The sequence below is a fragment of the Lepidothrix coronata genome, unplaced genomic scaffold (assembly GCF_001604755.1).
Source record: "Lepidothrix coronata isolate B3197 unplaced genomic scaffold, Lepidothrix_coronata-1.0 Scaffold115, whole genome shotgun sequence".
Taxonomy (NCBI): Eukaryota; Metazoa; Chordata; class Aves; order Passeriformes; family Pipridae; genus Lepidothrix; species Lepidothrix coronata.
The window spans coordinates 232,247-254,924 of NW_016690295.1; the positions used below are offsets into that span (position 1 = coordinate 232,247).

The 22,678-nt window shown below is 42.8% G+C and overlaps 1 protein-coding gene and 1 long non-coding RNA gene across 3 annotated transcripts in view; one reads left to right on the forward strand and one right to left on the reverse strand.

Moving 5' to 3' along the window:
• Window positions 1-558: 558 nt before the first annotated feature.
• Window positions 559-7,815, reverse strand: LOC108502245. 2 transcript variants are annotated; one of them, XR_001876390.1, is made up of 3 exons: window positions 7,710-7,815; window positions 6,956-7,053; window positions 559-650 (listed from the first exon to the last, which is right to left on the reverse strand). It is a non-coding gene; the product is annotated as an uncharacterized LOC108502245 (long non-coding RNA). The 2 variants fall into 2 exon arrangements; XR_001876391.1 differs by having other exon boundaries at window positions 6,956-7,075.
• Window positions 7,816-8,673: 858 nt separating this feature from the next.
• The window catches only part of AMPD3 (adenosine monophosphate deaminase 3), a 32,102-nt gene continuing 18,097 nt past the window's right edge, over window positions 8,674-22,678 (forward strand). The window contains exons 1-6 of the mRNA XM_017825006.1: window positions 8,674-8,725; window positions 11,487-11,712; window positions 14,226-14,421; window positions 14,868-15,033; window positions 17,392-17,611; window positions 19,615-19,744. Coding sequence (XP_017680495.1) covers window positions 8,704-8,725; window positions 11,487-11,712; window positions 14,226-14,421; window positions 14,868-15,033; window positions 17,392-17,611; window positions 19,615-19,744 — 960 coding nt within the window. The 5' untranslated portion in view covers window positions 8,674-8,703. The remainder of the gene's footprint in view (window positions 8,726-11,486; window positions 11,713-14,225; window positions 14,422-14,867; window positions 15,034-17,391; window positions 17,612-19,614; window positions 19,745-22,678) is intronic.

Consider the following 22,678-nt stretch of genomic DNA (forward strand, 5'->3'; position numbering starts at 1 on the left):
TGACCCCTGGATGATCTCAAGTGACCTCAAGTGACTCCTGGACAATCCCAGGTGACCCCTGGATGACCTAAGGTGACCCCAAGTGACTCCTGCATGACCCCAGGTGATCCCAAATGACTCCTGGGTGACCTCAGGTGACTCCTGGATGACCTCAGGTGACCCCTGAATGACCTAATATGACCCCAAGTGACTCCTGGATGACTCCAAATGAGACCTTGATGACCCCAGGGTACCCCTGGATGACCTAAGGTGACCCCAAATGACTCCTGCATGACCTCATGTGTCCCCAAATGACTCTTGGATGATGCCGGGTGACTCCTGGATGACCCTAGGTGACCTGTGCATGACTCCAAGATGACCCCAAATGACTCCTGGCTGACTGCTGGATGACCCCAGGTGATCCCTGGTGACCCCAGGTGATGCTTTGCCTGATTCCTCCAGGACAGAGTTGGCCCTCCTAGCTGCCAGGGCACTGCTGACTCACCTTCAACTTGCCATCGACCAAGACCCCCAGGTCCCTTTCTGCAGCACTGCTCTCCAGCCTCTCATTCCCCAGGCTGGCTGTACATCCAGGGTTGCCCCATCCCAGGTGCAGAATCCAGCACTTCCCCTTGTTGAAATTCATGTGGTTCTGGACTCCTTTGATATTCCTGTTTTGGAAACAAAAAGTTCATTGAAACTCAGAAACTCAATAACAGGGAAGGCAGGCACTCAGTTTAAAAGCTCTTTTTTTCTCCCACTTCTGTCTGGATCTGAGCAGACTGGCTGTTTCCCTACTCTCTGCTTATCCCACTGGATTGTACAGGAGATAACAGGAATAAGCCACTCAAACAGCTGACTAACCCAGCAGGTCATCTTTCGTTTCATATTTGCCTTCACCTACTCCGGTCTCTTTTGGCTACCTGAGTCTCCAAGAGATTAGTCCAGGTTGGAGCTGTTCTTCACCAGCAAAAGCAAAAAGCTCCAAGAGCTGTGCTGTGTCTGGTCACACAACTGTTGGATCACGGCTGGCTCACATCCACCCCCCCACTCACAGCGCACAGGGAAGCTGGAGAAGGAGCTCACCAGCACAGGATGGTTGGGACACCAAAACACACAGAGTTGAAAACAGAACTGGGCTCATTTTTGGAAGACATTTACTGACTGATAACAATCAGGACAGTCCAGATTCCAGCTCCAGCTCGTAAAGATTATAAAGCAATACAGGTGAGGCACAACAGGAAAAGGGTTGCTCTGTCTTTGACACCGTCTATCGACTGTTGTTTCTGTTCATCCAGGGTTTTCCTGATGGGGCAGGCTGGGCATTAGCAACAAGTGAAAAAGTGAAGGTGTGTGGTCAAAAATGTCCAAGAAGAGAACCAGAGCAAAGCCCTGAGCTGAGCACTCCTGTACACCAATCCTTCAAGGTGCCTCCGGAATTCAAGGCCTTTCCATGGAGAAAAAAGGCTAAAGAAAGGGAAAACCCCAAACCCAAACCAACATAAACCCAACCAGCTTAAACACCCCAAACAAAGCACACACCCACCCTAACTTATCAGTCACTAAATCAGGAAGGAAAGATGTGCAAAGTTGCAAGATCAAAAATTAGTACAGAGGGAACTGAGTGAGGCATCGAGCACAGAAGCCTTGACAGCATCTACTACTCCATGAAAGTATCCCAAGTGTTCAGCACCTGAGGATGCTCTGCCTGCACACAAGAGGGCAAACAAACAGCAACAGGCCCCCACCTCCGGAATCTCTCCAAATATCTCCTAGAGACAGAGTTCTGAGCTATGGGGGTCTTTTTTCTAGCCCTGAAGACACTTAAGTGACTTGGAAATCTGCCTTTGGACACAGGCATTGGAATCAGGTCATCTGACTGTGGCAGCAGCTGAAACATAGCGCTTGAGATGCCCAGGACTTTGCAATTTCCCTTTGTCCACACCGGATTAACTTCACTCCGTGCAATAACTATGAACCGGTAAAGTCTTCCTTAGATCCCCAGAGAAGGGCACCAATATGACTCAGGTATGTGTGCTCTTTGTTTTCACCGAAGGGAATGTCCCCCAAGGCCAAGGAAAAGGAGGGAGTTACAGGAAACCGCCCGAGTGAGAAGAGCCACAGCAGCAAACGGGTCACTCCGGAGCCGGACGGAGCGATCTCTGACAGCGCCGACACCGCTTTTCCCTCTAATGTCTGGGCGCTGGTGGCACGCACAGAGGAGGCTCCGGCAGGCACGGGCTGTTACGTAAGGTAAATCTGCATTCCTTGCGTAACGCGGCTCTTTACATAACCCCGGCCCCGGCCCCGGCCGCGGGGAGGGCGCCGAGCGGCCCCCGGGGAGCGGAGCGGAGCGCACGGAGCATCCCGGAGGGGCCCTCCCGGAGAACCGCCCCCAGGAACAGACAGTGCCGCGCTCTGCCTACGGGCTAGGGAACAAGAGAGATGGGAAGTGTCACAGGCTGCGGATCCCCACGGCTGACAGCTTAGACGGGCTTTATGGAAAGAGGACAGGGGCTTTGTAAGTCATTTCGCATCTAAAATCACAGAACCGTAGAATCATCAAGGTTGGAAGAGACTTCTGAGATCAGTCCCACCATCAGCCCAACACCACCAGTATGAGCCCTACACCACTAAACCACATTGCCCAGAACTGGATCCAGACACCTCCTGAACATCTCCAGGGGCGGTGACTCCACCACTGCCCTGGGTAACCTATTCCAGGGCCTGACCACCCTAACAGTGAAAACATAAATGTAAGCACAGGCCTGGCTACTCAGCCAGACTGTTTTTTACACAGACAGACTGGATAAAATAATAAAGCAATTCCCACTCCCAGGTGAAAGTCTAGGTTCTTACATGAGAATACGAAAATTTTGTGTTGGGTTTCTTGCCAGCTCTGCCTGCTTAGTGCTACACAGGCAACACAGAGAAGGTTTATTTGGGCTGTAAGTGGTCAGCAGGAATCCCTACGTACAAATGAACTCCCGGGTTGGAGGCTGCAGAGTTTCACTCGCTCTTGTGAAAGGAGAGACTCGGAAAATATACTTGTAAAACAGAGAGAAGAGGGGGGACACAGTGGGGACAGGGAAGACGGCAGTTCAACACAGCCCAGAGTTCACTTAAGGATACGTGACCTTTGTGTAAAGTCACATCTAAGCCATATCTCGCATTTCCCGGTTTCTGGGCAGTTATGTGCTCCATCTGCACCACACAGATACCTGTTGTTTGGGAAGGAAGCTTACAACAGGAGGGCCAAAGAACCCAGATGCAAACCCCTAGCACAAATTATCACAAAAAAAATCAGTGGCCATCTAAAAGTAATACAAATGCAGAAATGAGTAGCACTTAATGGAACTATCTGCATTTCCACTGCAAACATAAAATGTAAAACCGATTCTAAACATACGGGTTAGATTCCAGCACCGACTTTTGCAGAAATGACCTAATTCAGAATATTCTTTATTTTAGGGATTTCCAAAATAGACCAAAGGGTTCCCCTCTGTGAGCTGTAATTACACTGTTTCATTATTTATCATGCCCTGGCAGTGTCTACTTTATTAGACCGTTGCTTGCTGAATATTTTATTTTATGTGCATTCCGAGCAAACAAAATTCCTCTTAAAACAAAGCTGAGTAAAACAGCATTAGACACCAGAGGGGTGGTTAAAAACTATTTCTACTGCGTTGCACATAACTGGGGTGAAATGTAACTTTCCAAAAATTCTCTGTTTTATGAATCAGATTTAAGGCCACTCAGCTACACATACAGTTTTGGCTAATGCAGTCAGATCTCTCCTTCTTTGAACAGTTCCAGAATTTCAGATAAATTATGTATAAAGTCAGAGCAAGGCAGTCTTCCATCAAGGGGAACTACTTGCAAAGTCCAAGCTAAGTAGGTTTCAGGCAAGCTGGTTTTAAATCAGTGTTTTATATGTTGTGACAAGGTAAGGCAGTTGATGCCAGCAAAGAATTTGCCAAGTGGCTGGAAAGAAAGCTTTCCAAATATCCAAATGGCAGCTTACAATTCCAAACACACCAAAATGTCCCATCTTGCTTGTAAAACTTTCTTGTGCAGCAAAGTATTACAGTATATTCCATTTATAAACCCATGGAAAACTTCTGTTATGTTGTTTCAGAGTCCTATTATTCGGACTGTACAGATACTTTCCCACTTTAGTTTTAAAGCAGTGGCTGAATGGTCACATCCTTTTACAATGTCTATGGTCCCCACTTCTATTTCTGGTTTAAACAGACATATTTGCACACTATATGTATTTTATTTCATAATAACATACTACAGGACAATTATACTCAAACAGGTATCCTTTCAGAAGGGAGAATGTCACTTGACTTAAAAAGCCCAAGAAACTGGATTCCAAACCCACTCTCAGTCCTAATGTCAGTGCAAGTGATTTTAAAAACATTTTGCACTTTCTGTAAGCGTAGCTGTACCTTGTATGGTTGTATTCTGAACACAACCACTATGCCAGATGGAGTTTGTGAAAAAAACTGGCCTAATCAAGGTTTCTCCTTGTTCTGCTCTCACATACCTTCTGGAATGGCCCTGGGCAATCCCCAAAACACAGAAAGTTTGCTGCTTATATTTAGAGTAGGAACCAACCTTCTGGATTTTCAAATTCCTCTTTAACTCAATACTGAGAAAGACCCAAACATCTGTATCAAGTGCTCTTAACTGCTCTAATTCAATTACAGCACTGAATGCTCATATGCCCAAATAATTTCTGCAAGCTTTATGAAAAGCAGTGGATAAGAAAGATGATGCTTTCTGATTTTTTGGCTTTGTAAAAAGAACATATATGATTTGCTTTGTATCATTTCAATAACTGAGTGGAGCAATTTTCTCTCTTTTTGAACGATTACAATTTTCTATATTATTTCATTTAAAAGGTTGAATGATTCTTCCTTTATAGTGGAGAGTATTTGATAATGCCATTCATCTACATTTCACATTTGGCACAAACCTCCCCTCTGGCTTTTGGAGATAACTTCATTTAACCATGGGGTTTTTTGCTGTTGGAATATCAGAGTAAGTCTTCAATAAGTAAATGCATGTGCTCCAAGCATATCATTAACTGAACTGATTGAAGATCAGAAAAGCAAGTACCAGGTCCAATATTGCCTGGGTGCCACTAATGGCTACGTTATAGATTGAAATATTTCATTTGATCCATTAGTTGTTTTGTTGTTATCAATATCACAGTCAGTTATGTGAAACTATTTACAAAATGAATTCAAATTCCATTAGCTTTTAAGGCACCGTTCAAATGAAAGCAGTGTGTTATTACAGCTGAAACAATCTCAAGTGAAAATGAGAGACCATTTGGATGAGTACTCATTCCAGCTTTAATCATCTCCCAGACAAGATTCGTCTGTTTCTAAAAATAATTGTTAATAATGTAATAATGTATGTTTAGGGCTTTTTTATTATTTTATTGCATTCCTCAGTAAATGCTGGAATTTAAAACTTTTATTGCATTTCCTTTCGTTAAAACAGACTGACTGCAAAAGAGCAGTCCAATACCATGTGTGCTGGAACAATCATACTGTCACCACAAGAGTAATCTCTAAATAAGGCTTAAAACAAGCTGAAGACACAAGAGAAATACAGACTTTTTTTAAAAAAAAAATCATATAAATAAATGTGATCAGCTGTAACAACTGTGGTAAAAGGAAGTGGATAACTTTTTTCTTGTATAGCAAAGTTTACCTGAGAGAAGTAGTGCTTGTTACACAAAAGAAGAGAACTAACACCCAGATGGCTTCAGAAAGTACTGACATTTTGCAACAGGAATCACAACATTTGAAATAATTATGGAGACATGTGCGCTACTTTCAGTATGGTGTATAAAAATATAGCCTACCCAGAAATTGGACTGGCAGAAAGAGTCCTTCATGGGGAGAGGGCATGTGTTTAACAAGGTGTTGACTGTAATCATGAGGTGTTCTAAGTCTGGATGCAAAGTTTAATGCTGTATGGTTTGCATAAAGTTTAATGCTTTATGGAAGAGTACAACAACATCTGTGTTGAAAATATGCTATTTCATTGCTGTCAGCTTAATGTTACTTCCATTCCCCAAAGATACATGTGAATTGTTCGTTATGAGAGCAGAGATGGGACAGGAAACTGGACCCACCAGTCAAATGTATGTTTTGAACACAGCTTGTAAAATTACTGATCATAGTAATTGCTGCTGCAAAATGTGGGAGGACTTGAAGTATTTTCTCGTTAATTTATTACCATTAGCCTATTCTTACAATCCATCCTGCTCTTATTACAAATCTTGCAATAGTATCTTTTTAATGCTTCAATTACTACAGATGCATTTACTAAGTTATGATCTCAGTTTGCCTTTAAGAGTTTCCAACTTGTTACAAAAGGAAAGTTTGCTTAAATACTCGTGGTTACCTAGAAAAAGTGTCCTATATCCTTACGGATTTGCACTTCAGTGCCTATAGAAGTGTTTTGTTTTTTTTTTATTAAGGCATTTCTAAGGTCTCATTTCCGTGTTAATTCTCTGGCTTCTGTAATATGTGAACTCACACTGCAAAGCTTTCTTCACTAGGGGAATACGGAGCTGTCCCTTTTCATGAAAGAAAACTGCAGAAACACAGTTATCTCCGAGACCGTTATTTTTTTCACTGCGGTTGGCAGGAAGTCAGCACAAGAGGGAACTATTCCAGGCTCTTGCATCCCACAGAAGGCAGATTAAATCAAGCGTGGAGGCAAGCCCCATTTGTCAAGCTGAGAAGAGAAGCCGTGGGATACCTGAGTCCAGCGGGCAGGGCACAGTTACGATTAGAGGGACAGCAAGGAGCCCAGACTGCCAGGCAAACGACAGCAGGCAAGTCTGGGCAAGTTCAGGCAGGCGCTTGGGAGAGAGGATGCAGCACTAAGAGCTCAGCAATCAAGGGGTGCACTGAATGGGCAGCAGCAACAGGTGTTCTTTACTCACATATCAAGTGGGCAGGGCAGCCGTGAGTCACACACAGACACTTACAGAATGCAGTTTTCCGGGTGGTGTTTGGCTCGTCTGGGTGTAGCCGGCAGCAGCTGATGAAGACACTCAGAGTGACTGTGGGAGAAACACGTACACACAGCATAAGTCTTTTTTCCCAAGCTAAGAAACAATGCCTATTTTTGTAGCATTAATGCTGCTCTAAAAAAATTTTATTATTATTACGGCTGACTCATTTTTGAATGCTTTGGATTGGTGCACGTATCATACAACAGCCGGGACCATAATCCTTAGCCTTTTTTACCAGCATATGATGGTGATTGTGCTGATACCGGTGTAAAGAGTCAAAATATCCGGTCTTCTTTGCAAGTCAGAGTTGGTATGGTCACCTCCTTTCTTTTCATTTCCGTGTGAAGTAAAGGAGTTCCTGAAGCCAAAATCCCCTGAGGTTTATGAATGGAGCATTTCTATGCTTACCAAGCTGGGGGACACAGAACTATCTGATCCCTCATGTGTTGGGAGAGCTACCTTTGTCCTGATTGTCTTTTTACAGAAAGTACCTTGTTCTTCACTCACTTTATTCCCAGTGCCTCCCTGCATCATAAAGATACTTTTATACCTAAATGTCTTCAGACTGGACTCCAAGTATTGTAACCAAAACTTATCAAACATGTGCCCAAAGTTTTCAGCTTTGGGGCCCAGAACCTCTCAAAATAAGGTCAAAATATTTCACATATTAATATCCTCATACCTGCTGAGTCACGCTTGTTTGGAGCTTCAGTTATTTGCCTTGGGCTATTTACCCACTAAGTTTTTCGGGGTTTGGCGGTTTTTTTTCTTATTTTTTTAAATATAGACGAGCGCCTGAACCGCGTTGCTCCGCCGAAGGGCGGACACTGCTGAAAACACTTCTTGTGGGGACACATGGCCAGCACAACCCTCGGCTGTCACCTCCGCACCAGCCTCGCGACGTTCTGCTCTCGAACCAAAGTTTTTCTGCATTAAAGCGCCTTTTGAGGAGTTTTGAAAGAGGCGCCCGGGAAGGCGGCACCGCTGAGGCGAGCCCGGGCGGGCTGAGGTGGGCCGGGCGGCAGCTCCCTCCCTCCGTCCCTCCTTCCCCTCCCGCCCTCCTTCCCCGCCGCGCCGGCCGGGGGACATGTGACAGAGCCACTTCTGCCTCGAAGCCGCCGAAGGGGAAGGGGCCGGGGAAGGGAACAGGCAGACTTCCCTCCGCTCCTCCGGCTCCCGCTGAGGCCGCGGCCCCGCGGGGGAGGCGCCGTCCCTGCCCCGCCACAGGTGCAGCCGGAGCCCGAAGCGCCGCGTCCTCCCGGAGACCCCGCACCGAGGTAGGGACTGGGCGCCCCGCCCGCCGCTCGCCCCCCGTACCGGGGCGGGGCCGGGCCGGGCAGCGCAGCCCCCCCGGGGCCGCGGGCAGGGCGCGGGGGGCGGCCCTGGGGCCGGAGCCTCGCCCGGCGGGGGCTGCACCCCTGCCCGCCCCACCTGCGGCGGGGGCAGCGGCGGCGAGGGGGCCCCTCCGCCCGGGGCCATAAAGGGCCGGGGCAGGGCCGGCGCGGCACTGCGGTACCGGGGCGGCCGGCGGGTGGATGCGGCAGCGGGAGCGGCGGCATCTGGCGGGAGCGGCTCCTCCCTCCGCCTCCTCCTCCTCCCTCTCCTCCGCCGGCGGCTCCTGGCGGCGTCTCTCCGGGCGGCGGGAGCCCCGGTGCGGGGCCCGGCGCGGCCCCGGCATGGCTCTGCCCGGGCCGCTCGGTAAGTGCCCGCCGGGCTGCCCGGGGCGGGGGCGGTGACGGTGACCTTGGTGGCCGCCGCCCCGGCGGGGACGGACCCGCGCGGGGCTCCTGCGGCGGCGGCGCCCGCGGGCCCGGCCCCACCTGCCCGGGGATGCGGCGCCCGGCGCTGCCCGCGGGGGATCGGGGGCGGCGGCGGCTTTCGCGGCGTGTGCTCCTTATGTATGCAAGCCCATTAAATTTCTGCTCGATAATTGCTTTTTAAGTAATCATTCCATCGCTTTTTTCTTTTTTTTATTTTTTTTAATGCGGCTTGCTTCAGGGGAAATAGGTTTCTCTTCTTCCGCAAAGGTGCAGAGCTAAAGAGCACCCAAAGCAGCTTTTCTGTGAGACCGAGATATTTAGCCAAAGAGCATTTACTGGAGGGCATTCCTACCCTTCCCCATCCCATTAAGATGTGTAGTTGTCGTTCACCTTGGGCAAAGGACAGCACTTCTATAGAAGGATATTTGGATGCAAGGGCTTCATCCCTTTTCCAGTTCGGGATGGCACAGCTTGCACGAGTATTGCATGAAGTGCCTTATGACTATTTTAGGTTTATTAGACTCATTTCAGTGACATGACCTAGCAGCGATGTGGCTGAACCAACCTTTCAAACTGTTTTATGCCTTTTTCTGTCGTGCTTGAGTGGAGAATGGAGTAAGAAAAAAAACTTTGATCAGTAGAGGTTTGTACTTGTGTCTATACTTTCTGCCTTCTCACTGCCTTATTGTAAGGATTTAAAATACAGTATCATTTCTCATGCAGTATGTTTCCTACTGCTTTTCTGGTTCTGATCACAATGCTCTAGGAAAAAGTTCCTTTAGACTAGAAAAATGTTCAGCTAATGATGAACATACAGCCCATTGATTTTTTTTTTTTCCTGCTAGTACCGAAAATATTTAAATTGCTGATTTAGCAGCAGCAGAAACATTATTATTTCACTTTGAACTAGCATTGCTAGAACTCTTACTGTAGTTCAGTAGCCACAAAGACAGTTTTTGCCTGGCTGAAGTGGCCCCAAAGGCCCTTCCTGCTGGCAGCAGCATGTGAGGCAGGTACTGTTGCTGACAGCCGTGTTCATTGGGGTCAGTAGAAAGACTGCTATGACTTCATTGAGGGCTGAAATGGAGAAAGTGAATCTAAGTTTGGATGCTTCTGAGGCATTGTAGTGCATTGTCATCATTCAGCTAAACATGAATGCACTTTTAAATTTCTTCTGTAGTTATACTGGATTTTATGAGGACTTGATACCGATTAAAAAACAAGTACTCTGCAGGCAGAAAACCGGCACAAAGTCAGATCCACAGTTCTTTTAACACCCACCATGCTTTTCCACTGGGCTGTGAATTGGTTCTTACAAAATAAGAATGACAAGTAATGTAAGTGATCACTAAATTGCCACGTTATGGTCCAATATAAGTTTTACCAATTTTTTTATACTATATTGGCTTTTAGAATAAAAGCAACACTGCTCTGAAAACAACTGTGAAAACAAGTAAACATTAATTAGAGTCTTTGAGGCTGAAAAGGGGCTCACGTATCGAAAGGATCACATGTCAGCATGTGAAACCTGCAGCATGCCTACAGAAAAATTGTAATGGGGGCCCTGATAAGTTGTGCCTGGAGTGATAAAAAACTGCCACGCTCCGTGCTGACTTCCAGCATATGTCGTTACTTAATGAATACTGTCTTACTGAATATGTTTCCCTTTTTGTAACCAAAAAGGATTCTGAAATTCCAGTTTTGGACCCAGACTTCACATTCTGGCAGTGCTTGGATCCATTTGTTGTGACATGTTCGTTGCTATTTTTAACTTATGTAATAAGAATTTAATCTTATTTGTTACAAACTCCATCATACTGAAGGCACTCAGAAAGCATTACAGTACGTAATAAATAATGCTGGTCAGTAGCTTACCAGCACTGTATTTTTTCCCTGTGGAATGCTACAAGTTATGTTAAAATTCACCTTCTTCGTTGTATAAAAACAGAATAAAAATAAAGCCAGGAAACAACAGAAGAAACTCGAAAGATGGTGTTTTAGTAGTGATGTTGGAAAAAAATGGAAGTGTTTTGTGATGAAAGGCTATTTAAAAATTTAAAGCATAAAACGTTTTCTTTTTGAAAAATAATATTTAAATGCCAAGCAGAAATGAAAGTCCTTATCCTATCTGCTTCCCACATGCATTCAAAAGCAAGATATGAACTGCTAAAAACGAACGGAAAAAAGTCACGGAGTTAACTACAGCATATTTGCTCCTGTTCTGCAACTGTTTTACTTCACAGCAGCTCTGTGACTTACTGATTTGTGGAAGGGATGGGGTTTGGTAGAAATGTGCAACCTTCTTTTCTAACTTGCCTGTTGGTTTGAAGTTGCTGAGCAAGGAAGAAGTCAGGCAACTGAGTGAATGCGATTTCCACGTTCAGTGCAAGCACATACAGCTGAGTGTGCACTATATCACAGATAATAGCCTGTCTGATTGTGCAAGTAAGTGGAATCTATTGGCACAGCTCTACATACGTTTCTTAGGAATTTTTGTGGACATACTGAGGAGTTCCTGGTGTGAAAACTAGCATGGCTCCAAAAGTGGAGTGGATATCCGTGGTTCTTGTGTACTGCATACTAGTTTAAATTATGCATTCTCCTTTGTTCTGCTTTCGCCCTAAGCTCTGAAAAAAAGCCCAGTCTCCCTCATATCTGCATTCCTGTAGCTAAACTTTGTCACCTATCTCCCTTCCCAGCCGAGATGCCCCGACAGTTTCCAAAGCTGAACATCTCGGAGGTTGACGAGCACGTGCGACTTCTGGCAGAGAAGGTCTTTGCTAAAGTTCTGCGGGAAGAAGACAGCAAAGATGCACTGTCACTCTTCACTGTGCCTGAGGACTGCCCTATTGGGCAGAAGGAGGCCAAGGAAAGGGAACTGCAGAAGGAACTGGCAGAACAGCAGTCCCTGGAAACAGCTAAAAGGTTTGTTTCAGTAGTTGCTTTCTTAGTGGAAAATAACTTTTTAAATAAGGTTAATATTGAAATACCTGGTAAATAACATTCTGCCTCTTATTACTTGAGGAGACAGGTGAACAGCAGGTACCTGGGGCAGCTGTGTGATGTCCCTCTGTCCTAGGGAGAAGGTGTGGGGCTGGGCCCTAGGGAGCTTGGACTGGTGAGCTTCTCTCAGCTGTGTTTCCAGCAGTAGCACAGATATTGCTCATGCAATTTTACCAAACAGCACAGCTGGGTAGAAATGAACACAACCCTAAGACTCTTTAATGTAAGAAGAGTCAGAAAAAGAAACACTCCCCTCACCTTATTCTAGTTTCATTAAGAGAAATGGAAAATTTTAACACACAGAAAATGACAGTGGCATGATATTTCTTTTTGTCTCTGTAAAAATAGATGAAAGCCAAGACATTACATTTAAGATCAAGGGAGAAGGTGCAAAGTGGTATTGGCATAATGAGGTTATTCGTAGGTTTCCTTTACTCACAGAGAGAAAATCTAACCACTGCCAGCCATAAAAGTGCACATTAAAACAAAATAAATTGCATTCTACCTCAGGTTTATCCAGGACTCTAATGAAGCCAAACTTGCTTTGGTTTATGATTTTTCTTCTGTGAGAGAGGCAGCCTTCCCCTGATGTCAGGCTGTTCCCATGTGTTCCCTTCAGAGGACTGCTGGGCTGTTCCTGGAGCCACGTGAGCCCAGCAGCAGCCTGACACCAAATGGGGTGGACGTGTACAGACTCTTCAAAAAGCAGGCAAACAAGAAAGCCTTTGAAAGTGATACTAAACACATGTACCTGGTTAGCTGCACGCAGTCAGTTGGGCAACACTGGGAATCATATTTCTGGAACAGAAGGGAGAAGAGTCAATTTAGTTAAATTAAGGTATGACTCACTGATGATACAGGCTGAGTCTTCTGGTTTTTGAATTGTGCAAGTGGGTTTCCCAGTTGGCATGTTCATAGACATAAACAGGCACAGAAGGGAAAAGCAGATGTTTTCATTCAAGCAAATGTTTGCTATATCTTTCCTCCTGAACCAATAAGTTTCACTTTAATTTGGGGAATTGTCTCGTGGAAATATGTTCTCTCAAACAAACTGAAGTTTTGTACAAGTTTAGCTGTGGGAAGCAGGATATTATATATATATCTTGTTTACATGTGGGAACAGAACAAGTATTCATCCCTGTCCTGCAGGACTGATGCATACTAGAGGACAGTGACACCAGTACAGCTTGTGTTGTTTTCAGCTGCAGTTAATCAATGTTACCAAGAATTTCATACTCATATCAAGAGGGCTACAAGTACTGAAGAACATGGAATTTGGTTATAGGATGTTAATTGTACCAGCACTGCATGTTCTTATTCTTAAGAAGTAATATGCAACTTTCAGAGAGTATGCCAGTGTTCCTTTTTCTCTGTTAGTGCTTCTTACTGATATTTTAAGGTTTTAGTATCTAATTTATAAAATTATGGACTATTTCTGTGTTCCTTTTTCTTTGTTAGTGGTTCTTACTAGCATTTTAAGGTTTTAGTATCTAATTTATAAAATCAGGGACTATTTTCTACTATGTTTATTTATTATATGAGTATTTAAAATACATTTAAATACATTTAAACCAAGTAAGGAAAATGAATTAAATCTTCAGAGATATTTCAAAACTCCACTTAAGGCATTACAATTACTTCACTGAAAAAACCACAGCATTCTTTTTTCAGCTGGTTTATCTGAGGTGCACATCTATCACAGTTTTGCTGAGAAAGGGCAACGTTTTTAAATTCATGGGAGTTCCTCCTGAGGGGAGGAGAAGACTCACATATGAAAGCCATACTATGTTATCACACTGATAAACAACCTCAGCCTTTTGCTCCAATCTCATCAAACACTGCCTAAGGAATAACTAGGTGCTCCTTGTTTTTCTTACAAGTTTAACTGCATGACTATATGTGACATTTTGATGCATAGTCTTGTCTGACAGCTAGATGAGATTTAAGTCTTGCTGTTTTGGGAAGAATGAGAAGAGTGTGTAGCAGCATGATAACTTAAGAGATTTACCATAGGTAACATTCACTTGTTTCTGTCTCATACTTCACAAATTCTGATGCTGCCAGTCTCTAAGAATTGACTCTTACTGAAGTGAGCACAGTGATCACGTTTTCTTTCTGTACAGTGACTTGCTGAAACTGAATTTGTAAGAAGTGAAGCAAAAACCTTAGAGCATCTTAGGGTGGTTGTAAATAAATTATGGCATGTTGGATTCACGTGGAGGGTAAGTGCAGTTGTGTGCACTGTATATAGTGGGAAATGTCAGTAGGAAAAAGCTAAAAGCACAAATACTTTGTGACTAACATTTTTTCTGTGGTATGAGAAATTTAATTTGTAAAATTTCCTAGGGAGTGACTTCTTTGATGTGATCAGTTTTCCAGTGTATTTAGTGTTTTATACCATGGCTTATTTTATGTCTTATACCGTGAATTCCTAGGAAGAAAAGTTTCAAGATGATTCGATCCCAGTCTTTGTCATTACAAATTCCATCTCAGGAATGGAAAGCACCACCGGCCAATCCTGTCCTGTCTCCAGCAACACCAGTTCTTCCAAGTGCTTTTGTGCCAGTCCAAGTGCCATATGATGTACCAGAATTCCAGAGAGTTTCAATTAGTGGGGACTACTGTGCAGGGGTAAGAAACCATTGGTTTTCTCCTTTCTATATCTAGAGGGGGAAAAGAAAATCCCATATATGTATATGAAGTGTAAAATGCCAATATATGATGGTTTTCTGCAACAAACTCTAAATTGCTTTGTGGACGCAGTGATTTGTAAAACGGTTAAAGTCAAGGTCAGGTTGTTTTATACTCCTTATAATAATATATTGGGTAAAAACATAATCAGGTACTCAACAAATGGGTAACGTATGGTAGGAAGAAAAAAAAATCGTGTGTGTTGTTTTGCCTATGGTATTTAGGTTCTGCTTCTACCACTGGCTTCCTGACACCTGGGGCAAGATCCTTATGGTCATACACTAATACTTCTGGGAATTCAGTCTCCTTGTCACTGGCGTGGATTTGGTTTGTTGCTAACAGGGCTGGTTTATTTTTGTCAGTATTTATCCGGGTTTTCCTTTCAGGTGACAGTTGATGACTATGAACAAGCTGCCAAGAGCCTGGTGAAAGCTCTTCTCATTCGAGAAAAGTATTCCCGCCTTGCCTACCATCGCTTCCCGAGGACAACGTCTCAGTACCTGTGCAGCATGAGGGATGAAAAATGGAAGGTTGAAGATGAAGTGTGTCCAGGTCAATGTCCTTTTTAAAACAGGGAATTATATTCTAAAAATTTCAAAATTATTTTAAAATACAGAATTAAACCCGTGCACTGCTGTAGTAAAGGGAAGTTGGATTTTTGTGGTGATCTCTTCGGAGTGTCTTTGCCTCTGTAATTTGTTCTGTTAGTGAGTGGAGAATCACTGACAGACCTGAGTTATAAATCCTGGGTCTAATCTGAAACTTTGAAGCTGTCAAAACTTAAAAACCCATTCTAGACTCTCATTGATTATTTTCTTCTCGCAGCAAATGGGATGTTAAGTAGTACACTTGTGTTCCCCCAGGAAAAAGCTACATTCATATGGTTTAAAGGGAAAAGTCATTCCTCCTCATCTTGGCACACAGAACTAAGGCATAAAAGGGATGATGAGCTTATCTACATCGTAAATGGAAGCATGATACAGACATACCAGTTAGCAAGCCCTGAGTCAGGAATTTCGCAGGCAGGGTACAGTTGCCAGGTCAAGGCTGGAAGCTGTGTAGTCATATTTGTTGGGCATTCTGCCTGGGTAAATAAACTCTGATCTCTCAACAAGGCTTATTAGGTTGAACATATTCCCCCACTGTATGTCACAAACTATATTTGTCACTTAGGTGGGTTGTGTCGTGAAAGCTTTGCTTGTGCGTTCAGCTGTTCGTGCTGCTCAGTTTTGGATTAGCCTGCGAGGAGCCACCTTTGGTCTGTACAGATGTGCCACTGCAGATGTGTCCACATTGCTGGCAACTTATTCTCAGCCACAAAGTGACACTTTGAATTAATTACCTTCTGGCTCAGTGGTTGAAAGAGGGTGAATGAATGTGTTTTCAAGTGGTTTTTATCCGGTAAGAGTGTAAAGAGGACGGTATACTGAATATTCAAGACAAGAATATTTTGGAACAGCTGCCAGGGAGATGTTTCCAGGCTGTTATTACGTTATAACTTTTTTACAGTTATGGTTTCAGACGTACCAACACCAATCTCATTACACAATATCTTAATTAGCACAAGTTTGAGCTAGATAGTTACGAATATTAGAGATAAGAGTGGCATCAGTTTATAACATAGGTTCAGGTGCTCTGGGTCAATAAAAGGACTGGTTAATTACTTTTCTATCTTGGCTTAACTAAGCAGGTAAAACTGATAAGACTGAGCCAAAGAACGTAGTTCAGTTGACATAAATGTAGTCAAGAAGCCTATTTTGTGCTAGTTGCATTAGTAAGATATTGTAAAAGAAGCGATGTATGTTCTCGAACGTGAGGGGTAATGTTTGAGTTCACATGAGCTGAATCTCCTAGACAGAAGTATGTGTGTTTACTTGATTCTTAGGAAAAGAAAATCGTCATTTTGTAAAGGCATTACAAAACTGTGCTGAACAAATCCCAACCATGCTTCTGGTACTTTCTGATTCTGGTCAAGGGAAAAAACTAGAGTTGTGTTGTACTGTCTTTGGCTTCTATGCTTCTTGCTTCTGTTCAAAAGCAACTGAAAAAAAAGAAGGTTTTATTAAAAAAACCTCAAACAAGATCATGATCACAAAAAGAACCCAGCCAACGAACCAACCAAAAAAAAAAAACAACAACCCACCCAAAACACCACACAATCAAACACAAACAAACTCCCACAAACCGAAAAACTCCAATCAAAACACAACAGAACCAACTGATTAAACAGGCCCCTCCAAAACCTGCCAACCGGCCACTGCTTTGATGAGAGGGAGAAGTCCCCAGTGTTTCAGTTATTTTGTTCTCAGCCATGAGTGAGGCGCATTCACTGATGGTCGAGAGGAAGTGGTGAGGGCAGTTGAGAGGGCAGAGGTGAAGCAGTAAGGCACAGCTTATTCTTTCCTGACTGCTGTTCTCACTGTGAGAACAGCTGCATTACTGTGTGGTTAAATACAAACTTCCAAAATTGCTACAGTGAGTCAGAAGCTGAAAAGCAAATAATGAAGGTGGGTATGAAGTCAACAACTATTTTATTGTTCGAAAATCTCAACCGTACTTTTCAGCCATCCTAGTTTAAACACTTCTGCAGGCTCGTTTTGAAAATCGTTCCATCGTACGTTCTAAAGAATAGCACTAAATCTGTGTACACGTTGGTTCAGAAGAGAACTCTTATAACATATGACATTTGAATTAAGATAGGCACTTAATTTAGAAAGGGACTGCCGTTCAAGCCTGTCAGAATCAAGCTGTGTTGTAACAGCAGATCTTTTATAGTAACTGAAAATGTGATTTTAATGAAAGTATGAAGATCTGGAAATGAAGCATTATAGAAGCAGAAAGTTCTTTTTGTAATTGTTTTGCCTTTCATGTTGGTTATTTCTTCTAAATGTAATGTAAATTTATTTTCAGATTTCCATTCACCCCCAGAAGAAAATGAAGATCCTTACAATCTCGATGATGCTCCAGACAACTTGGATTATGTTATCAAGCTGAAAGGTGGCATTCCCTTTGTTTATGATAACAAGGAAATGATGGAACTCAATGAGCCTCGGAGTTTGCCGTATCCTGACCTGGAGACCTACACCCTTGACTTGAGCCACGTTCTTGCTCTGATTGCAGATGGTCCAACGTATGTTTCTCTTTTGTTATTCTCTGCCCTTTCAGGCTGCTGGTTACCTTTAGTTTAGTACTTCTCTCTTTTGGGATATTTAAGTCCTCAACATACTCAGTAATGTTTTGTTTTGCCTTTCTTGAGCATTAATGCATCATGGAAGAACTTAAAAGGAGGAAATACGATGCCACATATGGCTATATTTAATTTCTTTGGTGTCTTTGCATCAACCATGGCAAAACAAGAAGCAGTTAACAGCAAGAAATAGGTCAAATGTTTGCATTCAAGTCAAATCTGACCCAAACTTCTTGAAGCATGGGAACTGAAACTTCCAATTTCTTCCACATGTGAAATAACTGCTCATATGCTGTGAAACTGCCTCATGCCTGCACAATCAAAATAGGTCCTGAAATATCCCAGAACTATCAAATTCCTGGGAAGTCTCTAAAAAAGTCTCTTGGAAATAAACCAGTCTCTTACAGTCACTACAGACACACTCATGACAAAGCAGTGTCCTTGCCCAGTGCATAATAAAAGCATGTGCATCCAGTTTTTAAGCTTACTTCCCAGCTGGGGCTTGGAAACAGCATGGCCTTGGCACTGGGAAAGGAAAAGAATCCATTTTAGGGTGGAACTAATCAGGAACCCAGACTGTTCTGAGCTGTTTGCCCTCTCTGCCAGCACTGCATTCCGAGTCCTTCTGCCTTGAAGAGATCACCACTGCCAATGTGAACAGTTGGTCACACCTGATGCCTTCTTTCCCCCTCGAGTCTGTGTCTGACACCTGTGTCCGTCTGTCTGCCTTGTGCTTTGATAGTGGCAGAGCACGTGGGCTAAACAGACCTGTCCCATTCCCTAGGCCCTTTTTCAAGAGCAAAACCCTGTGCTTCTGCTGGCATTATCAGCACTCCTGCTTCAAATCTGTGCTAGCTTGAGTAGGCTTTGGATACAGTATGCAATGGATAAATGCATTTCCAGTTCCAGTGCGTTATATTCCAGGGGACAGATAATGAGACAATAAAAGGACAAGGAGGAAAAACTCAAAACAAAAGTTGTGCTGAAGACCCTTCTTTTTGTCTTCTAAGGTTTAAGTTAACTGTTAACAGTCTTAACAGGAAGCCATAAGTAAGAAGGGCCTTGGTAGGACAAGTTAGAATACTCAGCACCTTTGGCAATGTAGGAGCCATCATCTGGTCCTTTCACTTCTTCACAGTAAGCTTTTGCAGGCTGATTCCCACTCTCTGATAAATATGCAGAAACCAAAAGAAAAAGGTCTTTCCAGTAATCCTGTTTCATAAGCTCTTCTTATGGTATTGTTTCCCTGTTTGCAGCAAGTGCTCTCCTCTCAGCTATGCCCATCACACATGGGGCCGCTTGGAGATCAAGAACCACTGTTCTTTAATCTTTGCTGCTGGTAAATTGATGAAATCTCACCCCTACTCCTCGGGCTTCTGGTCTCTTGGATAATAATATAACCCAACAAAGATTTCCTGCAGTGGGCATACAGGGCTTGATCAGTGTGGGATAAAGTGAGACCATGCTTGAATCGGACTTTCAAAACCATAATGGGATTTGTGTCCCATTGAGGAGAGACTGCCAACAATAAAGCAGGAAAAAGAAGGCTATTACATTAATAGTGCCACCAAAATATTGTAGAGTCAATATGAATTGACAGATGGTGAAGAGAAAAACCGTGTCATTGGTTAAAAATAGAATGAGAAACATGACAGAAGATGAAAGTGAAGGCAGAGCTCTGAGTAGGCAAGCAGGAACAAAACAGCATGATTTTCTAAAAAGGGCACAAGAAATTATTGTGGGGAAAAAAAGGTATTTCCACACAATATATGTGTTCTTAAGACATAAAAAAGTGAAAGTATATCTCATCTTATCTTGGCTTCTCATATTCAATTGAAAAAGCAAATAAATTTTGAGGATTTTACTGCAAAAACTTCAGTGTTCTTTCTCGACTTAAAATACAAGTAGTTTTAAGTCACAGTTAATTTTTGTGTTTTCTTTTGCAGAAAAACATATTGTCACCGGAGGCTTAACTTTTTAGAGTCTAAATTTAGTTTACATGAGATGTTAAATGAAATGTCAGAATTTAAAGAACTAAAGAGTAATCCCCATCGAGACTTTTATAACGTGAGAAAGGTAAGTGTGAAAAGGATTAAAGGCATGACATTGTTTTTAGTAGGAGTTGCAGTAATTTTACCTTTCTTATGGGAGGTGTAGATGATATGCATGAAGTGGTGTGTGCATACCACTCAATAGAATTAAGTTATTTTAAGAATATTAACATTTTTCTACATGGGAACACTCCAAGAAAATTAACTTGAATGTAAATGGGTTAAATGGATTATGCTAATCTAATTTGTTTACTTATTCAGAATCAAAGGGGCTTAATTGTATGTAGATTGCTTTAAAGCAGTGAAACAGAGTTAATCAAATGAAGCTCACTTGGATTATGTATAAAAATATCCACGTAGAGATTTAATTAATTTTAATGAACTCACTTAAAGACAGTCAAGTGCATTTTTCTGCTTTCATGTAGGTAAATCCTACCAGACTGTAGTAGGAACAGCTGTATAGATTTTAGATAATTATTGCACTTCATATTGAAAATAGATATTTAAATACATGTCAAAAGGCCTCCCACAGAAACTGAACTGAGGGTTCATGCTGCCACCAGTATCTGGTACAGAAAGTCTGTGAAATATTAAGTAAAAAGATTGTTATTTGAGTCATAGTCTTGGCTGCCTCTGAGATACACTGGGATGTAATTAGGAGACAGGTAGGGAATCAAGGAGCTGATTTAATTTCCTGTCATATTCACACCCATGGGAGCTGTGTTCTCTTCAAAGCGTGGAAGCAACAGTGTTAGACTGCTTCATTTGCTTCCCTCTCCTGAAGTGAAGAGGAAGTTACTGAAGCGATAATGCTTCGGTTTGATAGGTGAGATTTCTTCACAAAGCAGTAATTGTTCCTGGTGTTTTTAACCACTTCAGGTCCATTTTGCATTGTTTCTATATGCAAGTGGAAATGGCAATCCTTATTTTGTAGCTTCAGGGTTTACTAATCCTTCTCGTTAGGTTTTGGTTAGTGCTAGTACATGAAAAAGTCCTCTCGGCTTTTCCCTGTAGTGTTCAGTGAGCTTGCTGCCTACTGAATGCTTGTTACTGTTGTGATAACAAACTGTCAAAGACAAAATCTGCTAAACAAAAGTGCCTGGTGGCTCTTCCAGTGGCCATCACAAGGGTAGAAGCAGATGAGCTGTCAGGTAGATTCTAATGCATTGCACACTTCCATCTGTTAAGTGTAGGGATGGGAGGATCTGTCAGCTAATTCACTCAAGCAGGGCTCAAGTGGCAGAGACTCAGCTCCTAAATTGACATAACCCTGGACAAGATACTTCCTTGTGCCACATTCAGATAAAACACTTCACTAGCTGACAGGGACTTGAATAATAAAACACATGGTGACTGACACACACAGAGGACAGAGGTGTGGGTCGGGTAACTCCCACAATCAGTTTGATTGCTGAGAAGTTGTAATTAACAGGATTGTACTTGCTAAATTCAGCTTTTGATTTCAAAGCAATTGTCCAATGTCTCTGGGCATATCTTAATTATTTTTTAATTATATACTGTTAAATAAGTCCATCTACAAATGGATTCATGCTGTTCAAAAGCACAAAATGTGCATTCCTTCCCCTCTGGCAACACCCACATTCAAGAGAGCAGGAACAAGCTTGCTGTCCTCTGCCAGAGATCATTTCTACTGCCAGTTACTGCTTTAAAAATTCTTGCTGCACAGAGTTAATCTTGCTCAAAGTATTTTTATGAAGCAAGCTTCCAAGTAGTATTTTTCTGAAGCACTCAGGAAAGACAGAGTTCCTGTAAGCCCCTAAATAATCTTTTTTCCGTATCTCTTGCTAACCCAAGTAATGTTTGAAACTGTAACTTCCCTGAAGTGGTTCCTCGCTAATAACAGTATCAGTAGTGAAACTTTTGAAAGCAACACTTCTTGGCCTATGTTTTCACGTTGTCTCTCTGTTAGTCTATCCTAGACAGTCCATACTGCTCACAAGGAAAGCAAGAAATAAGCTTCACCTTCCAGAAGGGTTGGTGAAGTTGTCTATCACACCCCTCAGACACTAGTGTGGAGATCCTGGTAAAATCTTGTCTGCTTGTATAAAAGAGCCAAAGTAACTGGTGGAAAATGTCAAAATTAGAACAGTTGTGAATGCAGTGGCAAGGTCAGTCAGTGAACATGTATTACTGCATTTAGAAAGGTACAGTAGAAAGCTGGCCAGGATTAATTGCTGGCATGACAACCAAAGGTTACTGTTTTTTTTCCCTGCCCCCTCCTCCTCCTTTTTTTTCTCCTGATTTAATAGATTTAATAGGAGTTTTCCTCCAGTGAGTTGACCTATTTCATAAATCCTGTGTATGTGTATATCTTCTGTATTGAACTTTACCAGAGTGCAACCAAAGATATGTTTTGATCAAGATGGACCTGGAAAATTGCGCTTTAATAGAGATGCACATACTTCTCTAGACAGGCAAGAATCCACAGGTGGTAAGGCAGTGTGGCTGGCTCCACTTGGCTCCCCACAGGAGGTGGACAACTGTCTATGTAGGACAGTGCTGACTTTAGAGAAGACCCTTGAGTGTGCCATCAGCAGGGCTCTCCCATGTCCTCCAGCTGATGCACAGCAAAGTGCAGTCAACACACATTCTCCACATAACTCCTGTACTAGGGAAGAAATTAAGGAATAAGAGTTTAGCTCTATGGCAGACAAACTCAGAACTCGGTTTTAACCTTTAGGTACCAGAGTGTCTTGCTCTCCAAAGCAAGTAGGTGAGGGTTTTTCTTTGAGCAGGGCTTCCAAAACACCTCTGTGCCCAACAGCCTCAGATAATTCAGAGCAGACAGTTAATTTTTTTAGCTGAACTATACCTTCAAATAAAGGACCTACACATGAGTATTATTTTAGTTTTATTAAAATATTGCTAATTGCAGGAGGCTTCCTTCACTGCAAATAGCTTCAATATAATTTTCTAAAGATGAAACAATTACAGCCTA